Raw genomic sequence first — 14,455 nt, forward strand, 5'->3', positions numbered from 1 at the left:
AAGCACAAGATTTCAAAACATGATGCACGAACCAAGGTTGATTCAACTTTGTTCAAACTAGTAGTTGATAGTCTTATGTATTTAATTGCAAAAATCGACCATATTTAATGTATGAAGCAATCTTGATCAATAGATTTATGTCCAGTCTCATTAGTGTTCAACCAAAATAATATTAAGGTATTTGAAGGGAACAACTGAACTAGACATCCACTACAAAAAGGAGGAAAACACAAAGATTGTAGCATATTCTGATAGTGGTTTTGTCAGGGATAAAAATGATCGAAGGAGTACTTCTAAATCTGGATTTTTATTTGGCTCTATAACAGTCTCATGGTTTCCAAAGAAATAATCAGTAATCACATTGTTCATCACAAAAGCTAAGTATATAACTACTGCATCCCGTGCTTGCCAATATATTTGGATTCAAAAGGTGTTGGAGAAGCTTGTTTTTAAAAAACAGAATAGGAGAAACAAACATATAAACATTAAATTTATTTTCTTAAGAAACTTAGTGAAAGAAAGAACTATCAAGGTAAGTACTACAACTCTTGGTTCAAGTTGCCGATATAATGATCAAATCACTCAAGTTAGAGCAATTCTCAAAGTTGCAAAGGATGTTAAAGATGTTGGAAGTTTTCAGAGATAAACTAAATGTTAGTAATTAAATGTTAATTCTGTCTTTTAAGATTTTGTTTAAATAATATGATGAATTATTGACCTATTATTCAGATATGATGTCATGTGTTTAGGAAACTACCCATAACTTTAGATATACACTTAGTGGATGCAAAATCTGTTTTTCGTTTCTCTGTAAGACTATAAAGTCTAAAGTCTTTTATTTGAATCGAACAAAATGAACTTTTCACAAAATAGAGAATATTTTGTCCTCATACAGACAAAAACTTTAAGAGAAATGAGATTATTTGATAATTCTATTTTAAAAAAATTAAAATGTTAAGAAAATATTAATTCTAAATATACTCATGTTTTATTCATTTATTTACTAAATTCTGAGCTAATCATACTTTGTAGATAATAATACACATATGTTATTAAAAAAATAAACTAAAATTGATATACTCATCGCATAAAAAAAATGACAATTTATCTATTTTAACATAATAAAAATGAATTTAAAATAAACAAGGTACACAAGTAAAGAAAAGAAAATTTTTAAAATAATAAATTTAATAAATTGACAACTTTACTATTTTAGCACTTTAAAAATAATAAGCACTAACTATTGAAAGAAAAATTTATTTATTTTCTTTTTTTAACTTTTATAGTTGTAAAGAAAGAATGTGACCGTTGGTTTCAAAATTTATATTAAAATTTGAAAACAAGAGAAAAGAAGATCGAACGTACTTGGCCGCGAGATCAAATTCAAAATTCACGCTCCACGCACCTGTCTCCCTCTCTCTCTGAACCCTAAACTACCACTTCACTTCAATTTCTCTCTTCGAATCCTCCATTTCCCAAGCCTCACATGGCTTCTCGCAATCCCAGCAATGTAAGTAAAGCCTTTTGTTCTTCTCACTCCAATCTTTATTTCGTTTTCTGTCAATCCATACCTTGCTGCTTTTCCCTCTAGACCACTTTGTTTTCCCTTTCAGAAAAGGGTGGGCCCCGAAGAAGCTTCTCTGGACAAGCGTCGCAGGGGCACCGGAGCTGAGAAAATGGAGCGACAGGGCGGTCCGACTGCTGCTGGGAGGCCTAGAACGCCGTTTTCCGTTGTCACAAATCGCTCAGACCTTAACACAACGAGTGATGTTACCGATGCGGTTGATTTCACGAAGGAGGAGGTGGAGGCTTTGCTGAATGAAAAGAAGAAGGGAAATACCTATGATAGTAAGGTTTGTTTTTGTGATGTTCTTGATTTAATCAATTAGTCAATATTTTTCTTCTTCTTTTTTGTTTTTTATTGCTTTTGTTGTTTGTTTGGCAGAAAAAGATGGAGCAGATGACGGATCTCATTAAGCGCCTTAAGGCCTGCGTTCGCTGGTATAAAAGGATAGAAGAAGGGTATGTTCAAGAAAAGGAAAAGCTTCAGTCTGAGCTAGAGGCTTCTGAGAAGAAGTGCAGTGATACTGGTATGTTTTATCTCTACGGAATTTTTTTAGAATAAGTTGAGTGGATATGCTGATATACTATTGAAAATATCTTAAAACTCTGTTTAGAAGCATGATAGCTACTATTTGTGTTTGGCCGGAGAAGGAATTTGTATATTTTTGTATTGTTTGCTGTGTGGCTAGAAGTAGATAGCGATTTAGGTGAAATAGTTTACACATAAGTGACATTCGTTCTTCAATATACAGTGAATAGTTATCGAGTTATTGTAATTATTTGGTAATGTATTTAAGGGTTTATATATTTTGTTTTAATTTGTTCTATTTGAAAGACCTGCTGACTTTTATTTTAAATTTTCGTTGATTGACTCTATTGTCCCTTGATGCCCAGATAGAATTCATTATCTTTGGTTATCAGATCAGAAAATTCACATGGAAAGGAAAATTATTTTATGACCATACATTTCTGTTTTCTCAGAGACTGAGATGAAGAATAAGATTGATGAGTTGGAGGAGACTCTATCTGATTCGAGGAGGAAAATTTCTTGTCTAGAAGAGAGAATTGTGAAGGAAGAATCAGATAAATTGGTATGCTATCTTTGCAGTGGAATATCTCAAGAGAATTTACTTTATTTCCCAATGACCTCTTTTTTTGTGGCTTCAAATCCAGGAAGCGATTAATTCTTATGGTAAAGAAAAGGAAGTCAGAACTAAAGCTGAGAAAGTACGGGATGAGAAGTCAGCTGAGCTTGAGAAAGTTCGGGATGAGAAATCAGTTGCTGAGAAGAAGGTGATTTAATGCTATATATTCTGTATAATATTGTTATTTGTAAAATATTGGACTACTGAACGTTACCCCCGAGTTATTCAAAATTATTGCCCTCTTGGGTAAATTCTGCACTAAAAAGATGTTCATGTTTTCTGCTGTTTGAATCCTACATACTCCCTCCCTCATTAACTGTTCCTTTTGAAACTATTGAGTTTTGCAGGCCATTTCAAATGAAGATTTGTACAAGCGATCACAGGAGTATAATATGAGTTTGCAGCAGTACAATAGTCGTCTTCAGTTTGATCTTGAAACAGTTAATGAGGCCCTTAAACGGCTTGAAACTGAGAAAGCAGCCATTGTTGAGAGCCTTAGCAATTTAAGAGGCCACAATAAGGCATTGCAGGATCAGTTGGTATCTCTTAAAGTAAGTTATATCTGTATTTTTTTTCTCTAGTTCTACGTGTTGTATGATTTTTTGCCACTAATTTTAATAAATATTTAAAATCATGAATTATTGTGTGAACATTGTGATAATTAATTTGCTAAATTGGTTGCGAAATGGAAGTGATTAACTCATAAGGAAACTTGTTGTGAAGAACCTATTGTATTTTACTGGTACTGTTAGCCGCTCTTCCTTTAATGATTTTAATCTATTTTTCAGGTTTCACAGGACGAGGCTATAAAGCAGAAAGAAATTTTATCAAATGAGCTCAAATGTGTTCGTGAGGAGTTAAAGCAACTTAGAGATGACCGTGACCGTCAGTTGGAGCAAGTACATGCCCTATCCGGAGAAATAGCGAGGCACAAAGAATATACTGGGAAAACATGTACACAATTGGATACGTTGATGATTAAAACAAATGCTCTTGAGGTTTGTTGTTTTCTCTTTTGTTCACTTTTATATATTTTGTTCTTTTATTTCATTAATAGTGCTCTTCTGTGTATAATTGATTTATGTTATGGTGGGATGTCTTCATAGGAAACTTGTTCATCTCAAAAGGATCAAATACACATACTGCAGCAGCAGTTGTTTGCGGAAAGAGAGAAGTTAAAGGTAATGTAGTGGTTTTTATTCTTGGCATGGAAAAGGTTCTTATCGTATAATTTTCGTGCAGTGTGCTTTAATGTTTCTGACAACTAGACCTGAAACAACTTTATTTTCTTTCTGTTAGACTGCTGATCTATCAGCTTCTGAAACAAGAACAATGTTTGAAGAGCAGAAGAGGATTATACAGGGGCTACAGGAGCGTTTGGCAGATAAAGAATTTCAAGTAGTAGAAGGAGAGAAGTTAAGAAAAAAACTGCATAACACTATTTTGGTAGGTGTTGTTTGCTTTTCGTATATATATATATTTTATTTGATTTTTATAATGTAAATCTCCACTTATAGGTCAATGATATTCAATTACTTTCTATTTCAGGAACTAAAAGGAAATATTCGTGTTTTCTGCCGTGTACGGCCGCTCCTACCGGATGACAGTGCGGACACGGTTGTTTCATTCCCTACTTCAACAGAAGCGCTTGGTCGGGGCATTGAATTGGTGCAAAGCGGTATATATACAAACATTTTTGTGACTCTGCAGCTTTTGTACTTTATGATTTACGTGTTTAGTGTGTAGTAGACATGCTTTGACGAGAATCAAAATTCCACTCATTAATGTTGAGCAGGGCAGAAGTACAATTTCACATTTGACAAGGTGTTCAATCACGAGGCTTCTCAGCAGGACGTTTTTGTAGAGATATCACAGCTGGTACAAAGTGCACTTGATGGCTACAAGGTAATTTCTACTTCAGTATTTGTCTGGCAGATCACAGTTCGCCGGAAATAATTATCAAAACGGTTAGCAAGAAAAAGGAAATAGCAATTGGTGTTTGGGACAAGAAAAAAAAAAACTAACGTACCCCAGTGCCTATGTATGGGATAATGATTTTCAATTTTTAAATTACCAGGGATGATTTCTTGCATTTTGCACAATCATACGAAATTTCTTGGGTACAGTGGTGGTAAAACCAAAAAAAAATTAAATGATTATATTAATTTTGGGATACTGTTTTTATTTGTTTAAATAAAACACTGCGTGTGGGATAAGATTAATATTGTTATTATTATTGTTTGTAGTATATTGTCTGTTTTTTGCCCTTCGTAGGAAATAATCACTAATTAGTACTGAGGTTGTTAAGTTACCACTGTCCTCTTCATCTCTGTATCTTCCTTGAGTATGCTATCAACACTTGAAGTACACATTCTTTAAAGTTGTTATTTATTATGAACTCTAGCCTAGTATTTTGTTCAAATATACTAAGGTGGCTGAAGACAATTCAGTTGTGTTTATTTCTTGAAAAGTTGTCTCAGCCTTGAGATGCAGAATAGAGGTGGAATGGATTATATACCATTTTAAATATGCTTTTAAATAGAGGCTTATCTTTTTCGTCCATATTTTTTCTTTCTTTTATTTGTGCGTTTGGGTCTAAGCCGTGCTTGACACAGAAGGGGCATGGTTTGCTATGACAGGTGTGCATCTTTGCATATGGACAAACGGGCTCAGGTAAAACCTATACTATGATGGGTAGGCCTGATGAGCCAGATCTGAAAGGGTTGATACCCCGTTCTTTAGAACAGATATTTCAGACTAGCCAGTCTCTAAAAGACCAAGGGTGGAGGTACACAATGCAGGTTAGTATACTGCATCCTGATTTTCGAATTTCATGTGGCCACATCTACTTATGAAAACTGAAAATTTTAATTGACAATTCCAGGCATCAATACTGGAAATATATAATGAGACCATCAGGGATTTGTTATTAACAAATCGGTCAAGTGATCATGCACGAACGGAAAATAGTGCCTCCAGCAAGCAGTACACTATCAAACATGATGCAAATGGAAACACACATGTTTCGGACCTCACAATAAAGGATGTTTGTAGCGCAGATGAGATTTCCTCCCTCCTAAGACAGGCAGCACAAAGCAGGTATACGGTCTTTAATATTTTGATCACGAAAATGATGTTTGAAAGGTTCTTTGAATAAACTTTCTCGATAAATGTGTGCAAAGTTTAAATGTTTTCTTCCCTATGAATTTTAGATGACTTGTTATTCCTTTTCAACTAATCAGTTGAAGCTGCTAAGTGTCTGTTTATGGTTTATTAGTGTATTCGATTCAGCTAGAAAATCCATGTATAATTGGATCATATTCATAAACAAAGAAAATTAGAAATTGTGGCACTCATGTTTTTTTCAGGTCAGTGGGAAGAACACAAATGAATGAACAGTCATCCAGAAGCCATTTTGTCTTTACACTGCGTATAAGTGGGAAAAATGAGGTATGCTTTCTTAATACATATTTTGTTTTTGTTCTTTTGTCCTGCTGACATTGATGCATTTTCTCTATTTTATAGAACACTGAACAACAAGTCCAAGGTGTCTTAAACCTTATCGATCTTGCTGGAAGTGAAAGACTCTCAAGGAGTGGGGCAACTGGAGACCGGTTGAAGGAAACTCAGGTATCCATTGATTTGCATTGCTATTAACTTGGGTAGCATGTCAACAATTCTACTTTGTCATAACAGCGTTTTATTAACTGTCACGTTCAGGCTATCAACAAAAGTCTATCGAGTTTGAGCGATGTCATATTTGCCTTGGGAGGAAAGAAAGAAGATCATGTTCCTTTTAGGAATTCAAAGCTGACGTATCTTCTCCAGGTTTGTTAATTCATGTTAAAAATGTTCATTATTGATGAATTTGATGTGGTTGTTATTATATTCAAATTAAAGAGTGAAAAATTAAGTATGATCAACTTTACAAAAGAAGATCTTAGTTTAAAATTGCTTTGCTCTTCTAATGCTCCTTAACCGGTATTGTATTCATGGCAGCCATGTCTCGGTGGCGACTCCAAAACGTTGATGTTTGTCAACATCTCACCTGATCAATCTTCCACTGGCGAGTCACTTTGTTCCCTCCGCTTTGCAGCCAGAGTCAATGCCTGCGAAATTGGGATTCCAAGGCGTCAGACTCATACATCATCATCGTCATCACGCTCCTCAGAATCCCGTTTGAGCTATGGTTAACAAAAGGTTTCATCGGTTTCACCCATGACTAAATTTAATTGTTTATTTGCCCTGCTTTTTAGCGGCTGAATGAAGAAAATATATATATTCTTTTTTGCTGCTATGATAATTGTACGAGTGTAAAATTTAGAGAATCTAACTTTTGTGTAAATTGGTTGTAGAGGCTTGGCTTTAGCCTCCAATAATTTGTGTACCATTCAGATGTGACATGAGATAGTTCTAAATTTGGCTTTCATTTGTTTATTCCAATGATTCATGTGCAAAGCGTTCTTTGTCCTCAAAAGCTCTTCCCAGAACGTTAACAAATTCTTGGTCCTTTTCTTCCCTCACTATTTTAGGATGTTAAACTTCGTTTTGGATAATTTTAGAAGACAGCACACAACTGGGGATTTGGGCGATGGAACTCAAATCCACTTGAGCAATTTTGTTGGTTGTGTATCATTTATGTGCAGGGTTTATACAAATCCTTCACCTATTCTAATCTAATAAAAGAATCTTGGGCGGGTTGAATATAATTTCTTCCTTTTTATTAAATTCAATAATTAAAATTTCAATATTTCCTTTCTTTGAATTTACATTTTGAACCATTATTTTTTAGACTTTTAAACAAGACTATTATTATTTAATGTTTAAAAAATTAAAAATTTTATATTTTAAAAATATACTTTTGCCAAATAAAATTAAGATAAGTTGAATAATAGTTATATTATTGTTATTTTATTAATATCACATAATTTTAGTCAAATTAAATCTTGGGTTGGACATTTTTATTGAGATTGAATCAGTTCATTGCCGATAAATCATGAACTTAATTTATTTGGGTTGAATTATTTCAAATTAAGTAATTGGAATAAGAAATTGATTTGTTAATGAGTAATAATGAAATTTGATACGGAGGAACGATTATTTCATATAAACTTATCGTTGTAAATTTTACAGATAAATAACAGTTTAATATATTTATATTTAAAAATACTTTTTAGCTTCTATGGATGATATTTTTAATATTTTTTAATTCATAAGTGTATAGATACTGTAAATTAGAGATTAAAAAAACTGTATACACTAGAAGAATTTTTTTTTAATCATATGAATGTTTGTATAAACACACGGTAACTAAAATGATAATTCATACTGTCGACAAATTGTTTAACTTAAAGTAAGGAAATGTGTGTAAATAAAGTCTAAATTTTTTAGTAAGTAGTAATTTTAACATTGAGGACCGTAAAAATTAAATTACTACAAAACCCATATAACTTTGTGCCTCTCTTACTTAGCTTTATAATATGGTCCTCAGTTATATTATATACACAAATGCGAGTAAAAATTTAGAGTTAATTCTTTAGATAATACATCTTTCACTTTTTGATAATTCCAGTAAAAGAGAACATTGAAAATTGAAAGCTAGATCTTCAATTTCATCAATTTTCTTACGTTTTGGTGTTCTAACTCTTTAAAGGAACTGTTAGGCACGAAAGTGAGACTCTTTTGAACTGTATTTTGTCCTTGTAACATAAAAACCTCGTCATGGAACTAAGACCACAGGTGAAGGGTCTTCAATCCTTTCTTCAACCAACACTTGTTAGGTTCTTATTTGTGACAAAATATGTAAAGAGAATTTCTTTCAACAATGATGACAACTTTTATTTATGTTTTTCTGGGAAGTTGTCGCATGTTCTTCATCCGAAAATATCATATCATCAAAAAATGCTAGTCTTCCTTAGTAAAGTGTCTTGCTGCATTAATACAAAAGGTCAAAAAATTGTAGCTGATTCAGTGACAGAGTGAGATACTAATAGATCAAAATTGGGTTTTTCAACATGGTAGTTTGAATCCCATGTATCTCCCTGATACATAGTCTTTCCAAGTTCGAATCATCCCAAAGCTAGTCATTAGAACAACACTTAAAGTCATCACTATGCTAACCGAAAATACTATTATGGATGGTCTTCCATAGCTTTGAATTGCTCTCTGCACCACCAACAATCCAATAAGTGATGCAACAAAGCATACTATGGCCAACATTAGGGCAGTCTCTATGTGATCCATGCCCAACAATAGGTACTGCAATGCTGACATGGTAGATGAGAAGAAAACCATGAAAGAACATGTTGCTGCTGTCACCTATACAACGAAATAATTTGAATGCTGAGTCAATGCCAGTTTATTAGCCAAGCCACTGTAATCATTAGTGAGTTGATGGATTGGACTAGCCACTAATGCCTAATGTTAATCATCATGATATGTTCCTTCTGGTATGAAATATAAGAAAAAAATGATTAATGTTTGTTCAAATATCAACTAATCTTCTGGTTCTTGGGATATCAACCACAAGACAAAACCTTTAAATGCAACAAGTTTTCATAAATTTGAACTTTTCCAAAGAAGGGTAGTTTAGAAATGATAAGATTGAGGAAATTAAAAAAAGTATGACATTTTTAATCAATATGTATTGTTTTTAATATGTTGAAGATAGAAGGAAATACATCTTATGTTCATATGTTCATGGAACTAACCTCAGGAGCTATTCCAACATGCAGAAGAAGTGGACTTATCAGCATTCCACCACCAATTCCAAAGACACCACCCAATATCCCTGCTAACAATGCCATTATTGGAAATATAAGCTTGTTTGAGGGTCCTCTTGAGGATAGGCATGGGTCCTGCATCCGATTTGACTGAATGAGGTTGTAACTTTAAGCAACATTCAAGAATTAATTTTCAGTGTTTATGATGTTTTAAAAACCTCGGTCATGAGATTTTCATCTTGATGGCTATCTTTTCTGTACACAATCCACGCAGTGAAAAACAAGGCAAGAGGGAGTTGAGCTGATGAAAGAATCCAGTATCCCACACCACATGGCTCCATTGGAATGATACTCTATTGTTTCAACAATTGCATCACAAGTTCAGTCATCAAATGCATATATAGTGACATCTCCAAACTAAAGGAATTAATATCACTATCAGAAACCTTACAAAAAGTACATCTAACAGCTATAATAGAATGAAAAGACTTAAAATCACAACAAAAGATAGAAAAATAGACAACATAACTATGAGGATTTTGTTTTTCTCTCACCTTTTGCTTTTAAAAACTATTTAATTATGTTACTTAGCATCAATTTCTCATCTAAAGTTTACTAAATTTTGAAGACGGTTTCCAAAAATATTTTAAAATGAAAAACATAAACTAGATAAGATGTTTTCATCATTTTTAACTTCTTCCTCAATTCTACACTATATAGTAGTATACGTACTTCATGGTGAAATGTTATTAGAATGGTTAGATACTGAGAATGAAAACTTAAAACTATTAGAATGATGCAATGGAATGTGCCTGGCTATTTAAAATGAAGAAAAACAATGCATGAGTGATTAATCTGTTCGATGAAAGTCCTCGAAGAATTCCAGATGGGAATATGTGAAACATGTCCACTATATCCTAATAATGCAAAATATGCAGTTGGGTGACAAAGAAGGATGCAAAGAATGAAAATCATTTATGGAAACCAAGTCTTGCAGCTTTGACAGCTTATGAACACAGGTTCAAAGCCAATTCTGCCTTCCTTGGGTGCTAATGCAGAATATGCACATGCAATGGGTATAACAAGTTTAAAATGATACGAATGAATGAAAGATGCCATCTGAACACGTATATTATGTGCAGAACTAAAAATCACAGATGGAAACCACGTTTTACAGTTTAACAACACTGGTACACATCAGGATTTTTTAATGCTGATACGGTATGCTATACTTGTTGATAGATGCAAACTAATATGAATGGAGATGAAGTACATATGCAATGGTTCAAACAAGTCTACAATATTATGATAACACTAGAAATGCAATGCAAAATTTAAAACTATGTTGAAATCTCAAAATCACAAGTTATAACCCAGGCTGGTAGCAACTAGCGTGACAACCTAGCTAGAGTGTAAACTGTGACTTCAGATTATATGCGCTAAGATAATCTAACTAATATGCTACTGATGCAAACACAACCAATGCAATGTAAATTGATCCTAAACATAACTAATTGAACTAAAAGACTAGCAGAACCAAAAATCCCCTATTGGGTAAAATGCTAAAACAGAATCAATCTGAACTTGCAAAAACTAGAATCTGATAGGATTTTAAAGGTGTATGTTAGAAGGAAGAATTCAAATAAGAAGTTACATGACAGTAAAAAGGGTTGGACGGTTTAGGGGAGTGGTTAGTAAGGTAGTTATTATGTAATAAGGTAGTATGTAATATGGGTTTCTTTTAAGGAGGAAACGGTTCCTCCTGGGAGAGTGTGTAAGTTTGTTGTTTTGGACAGGGTGTTTCCTGTAAGAAGGGATTTACTTCCCTTGGATGCTGTTGAATGCTTTCTCAGTTTCGTATTTCCTTAATTCAAGTGTTAATTTACGTTACATTATAAGGTTTGAGTGTTTAATTCTTATATTAGATCAGAAAACTGGTTTCGTGCTTCCCAGAAACCTAACAGAATCACAATAATGCACAAATGCCAAATCCAGATTCAGAATTAAACTCAGTAACCAAAGATGTAATTACCTAAACTACACTAACACATATATGTCAATGATATAATAACTGAAAATCAATTTTGTAAAGTTTACAAGTTCAACTCATGCAATCAGATTCAAGAAAATCAAATCAGAAATAACAATCCAAGATTGAAGAGATTAGCACAATCAGCTGTAAGAAAACTGGATCGTAAATAAAAAACAATTGGATGTAGTAAAGTGCAGTGCAAGAATTAAAAGGACAATAGCAGAAATGAATTGTAAATGGGTAGAAACATTAGAATCAACAAAGAATAGAAAAAGGGTGCAGACGGTAAAACTCATTGGAAAACTTGCAGAATTAAATTGGAATTGAGAAAAAGGAAAAACAAGTTGTATCGAATTCAAGTATTAAGAGAAAGAAAGTTACACTATAGCTTCTTGATGTCTCTTATACCTTTACCTCAACCCAGCCCTACCCACAGCGGTTACTTTGCACTCAGAAGATGAGACTCACCCTGCACTACCAGTTGAACTTTCTACAAACTCACGCACACACTCTACACAGATTCAAACAACTTGCACACACAGTTCTCACACATCATTCTGACCAACTTTGCTTGAGTACTTACTCAAATAATCTTTTGGAAATAGAAATTAAAGACACCCTCAATCTCGAATTGAGTCAACCTGGGACATTGTTCTTATGCTTTTTTTTTTATAGACAAATGTTAGCTATTAGTATTTTGTTAACCGGGAGTTAAACCCGAAACCTGAAATTTGTTAGTTCTTCTTATGCTTATTTATAACTTGACATTTATGAATTCAATTGTAATATCAGTGTCACAAATCATAGTATCTCAAGTAAATTAACCAGGTTTAATGAATATATAACATCACTACACAGCAAAAAGTAAGGAAGAGCAAAATCTAACCTGTCCATATTTATTGCCACGAAGAAGATAAAGAGAAAAGAAAGTGAACCAGACCAAGAGTAAGACCACCAATTTCAGCCAAGGGATTCTCACCCTGATATTTTCTTCAGGAACCAGAACCTGTTCTTCAACACTTTTCATCTCTTCTTTTTCTTTGTTCACCTGCACTCCCCCTTCCCTTACTTCATTCCCATTTTCTAATAGTCTGTTTTCAAGCCCCTCAAATCCATACTCTTTCCTCCTTTCTTCTGATTCAATCTTCCAAAACACAACTCCACTGTTGCAGGTCTTTGAGGTAGACCAAGTGAGAAAGACAGCAAACAACATAGTAATCAACCATTCTGGGAATACAAGGTTGCATATGACTCCAACACTCACTCCTAGCAGCATACATGGTTCTGACAAAAGTGCTATGTCATAGTCAATCAATGAATTGCCACCAAATTTAGGGCTTGTGGCACAAAGATTGCACAAGACATTTGCAACCGACCCTCCTGTGACCATGAAAGCTGACAAACTTGAAGCTATTTTGAGGTCCAGGCCAGCCACAATAGTCAATATGGGAATGAAAAGGCCACCACCACCAATGCCACCAGCACTGGATATAGAAGAAGCAATGAAGCACAACACTCCTGCCAGCACTATAGGACCTGAAAATTCAATCTGAGCTTCTCGGAATCCTTGTGCACCATTTCCCCATTCATATATTTTCTCTAAGAAATGGTTACTGCCAAGGGCGTCTAGAATAGTCTGTGCTTGTTCTGCATTACAAGGATTGAAGGAGATGAAGATAAGAACAAAAAACGTGAGGCTGTGAAAAATCTTCATTCGTTTGAGAACTTGAAGAAAACTGCAAGGTGTTTGATTGAATAACTGAATGTGTAATGCCTTTATATAAGGATACAGAGAGAACGATAACAAAACCTTTTGAAAATAAGCAAAAGCAAATAGGATCATACAACACAATGAGATGAAAATGTCTCACATAACAAAATTGAGATTCTTTAAGGATTACGGTGACATGTTGAGGCCAATCTTAACAGGGCTGTTGGCTTCTTTACTGTTGTAACATAATTTCGTTAAGATGTGTTTTTATTATGTATAATAATTCGTTACACATTTTATATTTTTATTTTATTTTTAATTATATTTCAAAATTAAAGAAAATATAAAAAAATTATTTAAGCACTAAAAGTAAATACACACTTAAACATTACAATCCATTACATATTACTCACATAATATATTTTCTATGGTAATATATTATAAATCAACTATTTTGAAATAATGATTAAGTTAATCTTTATAATAATCATTTTGAAAATAGGAATGGATAAATTTTTTGAAATTGTCTTAATTTCTTTTGAAGATTTGGTAAAAAAAATTATTAAAATTTTTAGATTTTCTGATAATTAGATATTTTTTGATGGTTCAAGTATATCCATTTAGTATACGCCTTCCAGAATGTTTGATGGTAACAAAACATAACTTCTTCTTGGACTTGTATCATTTAAAGAGTCACTTACATGAGATTTCAGATTCAAAAATACAAATATTGTTTATATATATTTTTCGGTAGTTTAAGTTTGATTTACTAAATTTAATTATGACAATTATGTTTTATAAATATACTTTGCATTACCAGTTTTATTTAACTTAAAGTTGAAAGTTTAACTAATAACAAAAGACTATTAGTTTAGTGATAATTCACTGAAAAAAGAAATTCTGTATTGTATTTGTTTTTATAATCAATATTTGTTTTAGATGTAGATTAAAATTTTGTCAAACATTTGAATTGAACAATACTTATTTCTCGTGCAGTTCTTTATTAACCTTTGAGTTGTTTCCTTTTATGGATTACTCTATTATTATTTCTTCCTTTATGAGGTAATCGGTTTATAGTAAATTTAATTGAAGTATTCCTTAATATTAAATATTAAGTGAGTTACCACTTATAAGGTAAAAAATAAACTTATAACAAAAAGACTCTAATTAAGGGATAATTAACTGAAATAGAAAACTTATACTGTAATATTTGTTTGTATGATGAATATTTATTTTAGACGTAGAATTTGTCAAACACTTGAATTGAAAAATAATTATTTAT

General features: G+C 32.9%; 2 protein-coding genes across 2 annotated transcripts; one reads left to right on the forward strand and one right to left on the reverse strand.

The window, feature by feature from the left end:
* The first annotated feature begins 1,370 nt into the window (after positions 1-1,370).
* LOC148205754 (kinesin-like protein KIN-14C) lies at positions 1,371-7,151 on the forward strand. Its single transcript, XM_088103765.1, has 17 exons — positions 1,371-1,510; positions 1,614-1,853; positions 1,946-2,090; positions 2,545-2,654; positions 2,737-2,856; positions 3,056-3,259; positions 3,497-3,706; positions 3,815-3,889; positions 4,008-4,154; positions 4,257-4,386; positions 4,504-4,613; positions 5,348-5,509; positions 5,593-5,807; positions 6,077-6,158; positions 6,234-6,338; positions 6,429-6,536; positions 6,708-7,151. The coding sequence occupies exons 1-17, from the start codon at positions 1,487-1,489 to the stop codon at positions 6,900-6,902; spliced, it is 2,382 nt and encodes a 793-aa protein (XP_087959891.1). The 5' UTR covers positions 1,371-1,486; the 3' UTR covers positions 6,903-7,151.
* A 1,446-nt stretch (positions 7,152-8,597) lies between these two features.
* On the reverse strand, positions 8,598-13,305 carry LOC124837673 (sulfite exporter TauE/SafE family protein 2-like). Its single transcript, XM_047313109.2, has 4 exons — positions 12,349-13,305; positions 9,649-9,783; positions 9,419-9,565; positions 8,598-9,026 (listed from the first exon to the last, which is right to left on the reverse strand). The coding sequence occupies exons 1-4, from the start codon at positions 13,303-13,305 to the stop codon at positions 8,718-8,720; spliced, it is 1,548 nt and encodes a 515-aa protein (XP_047169065.1). The 3' UTR covers positions 8,598-8,717.
* Positions 13,306-14,455: the final 1,150 nt, after the last annotated feature.

Source organism: Vigna umbellata, chromosome 1 (genome assembly GCF_029865625.1).
Source record: "Vigna umbellata cultivar VRB3 chromosome 1, Vumbellata_1.0, whole genome shotgun sequence".
Lineage (NCBI taxonomy): Eukaryota > Viridiplantae > Streptophyta > Magnoliopsida > Fabales > Fabaceae > Vigna > Vigna umbellata.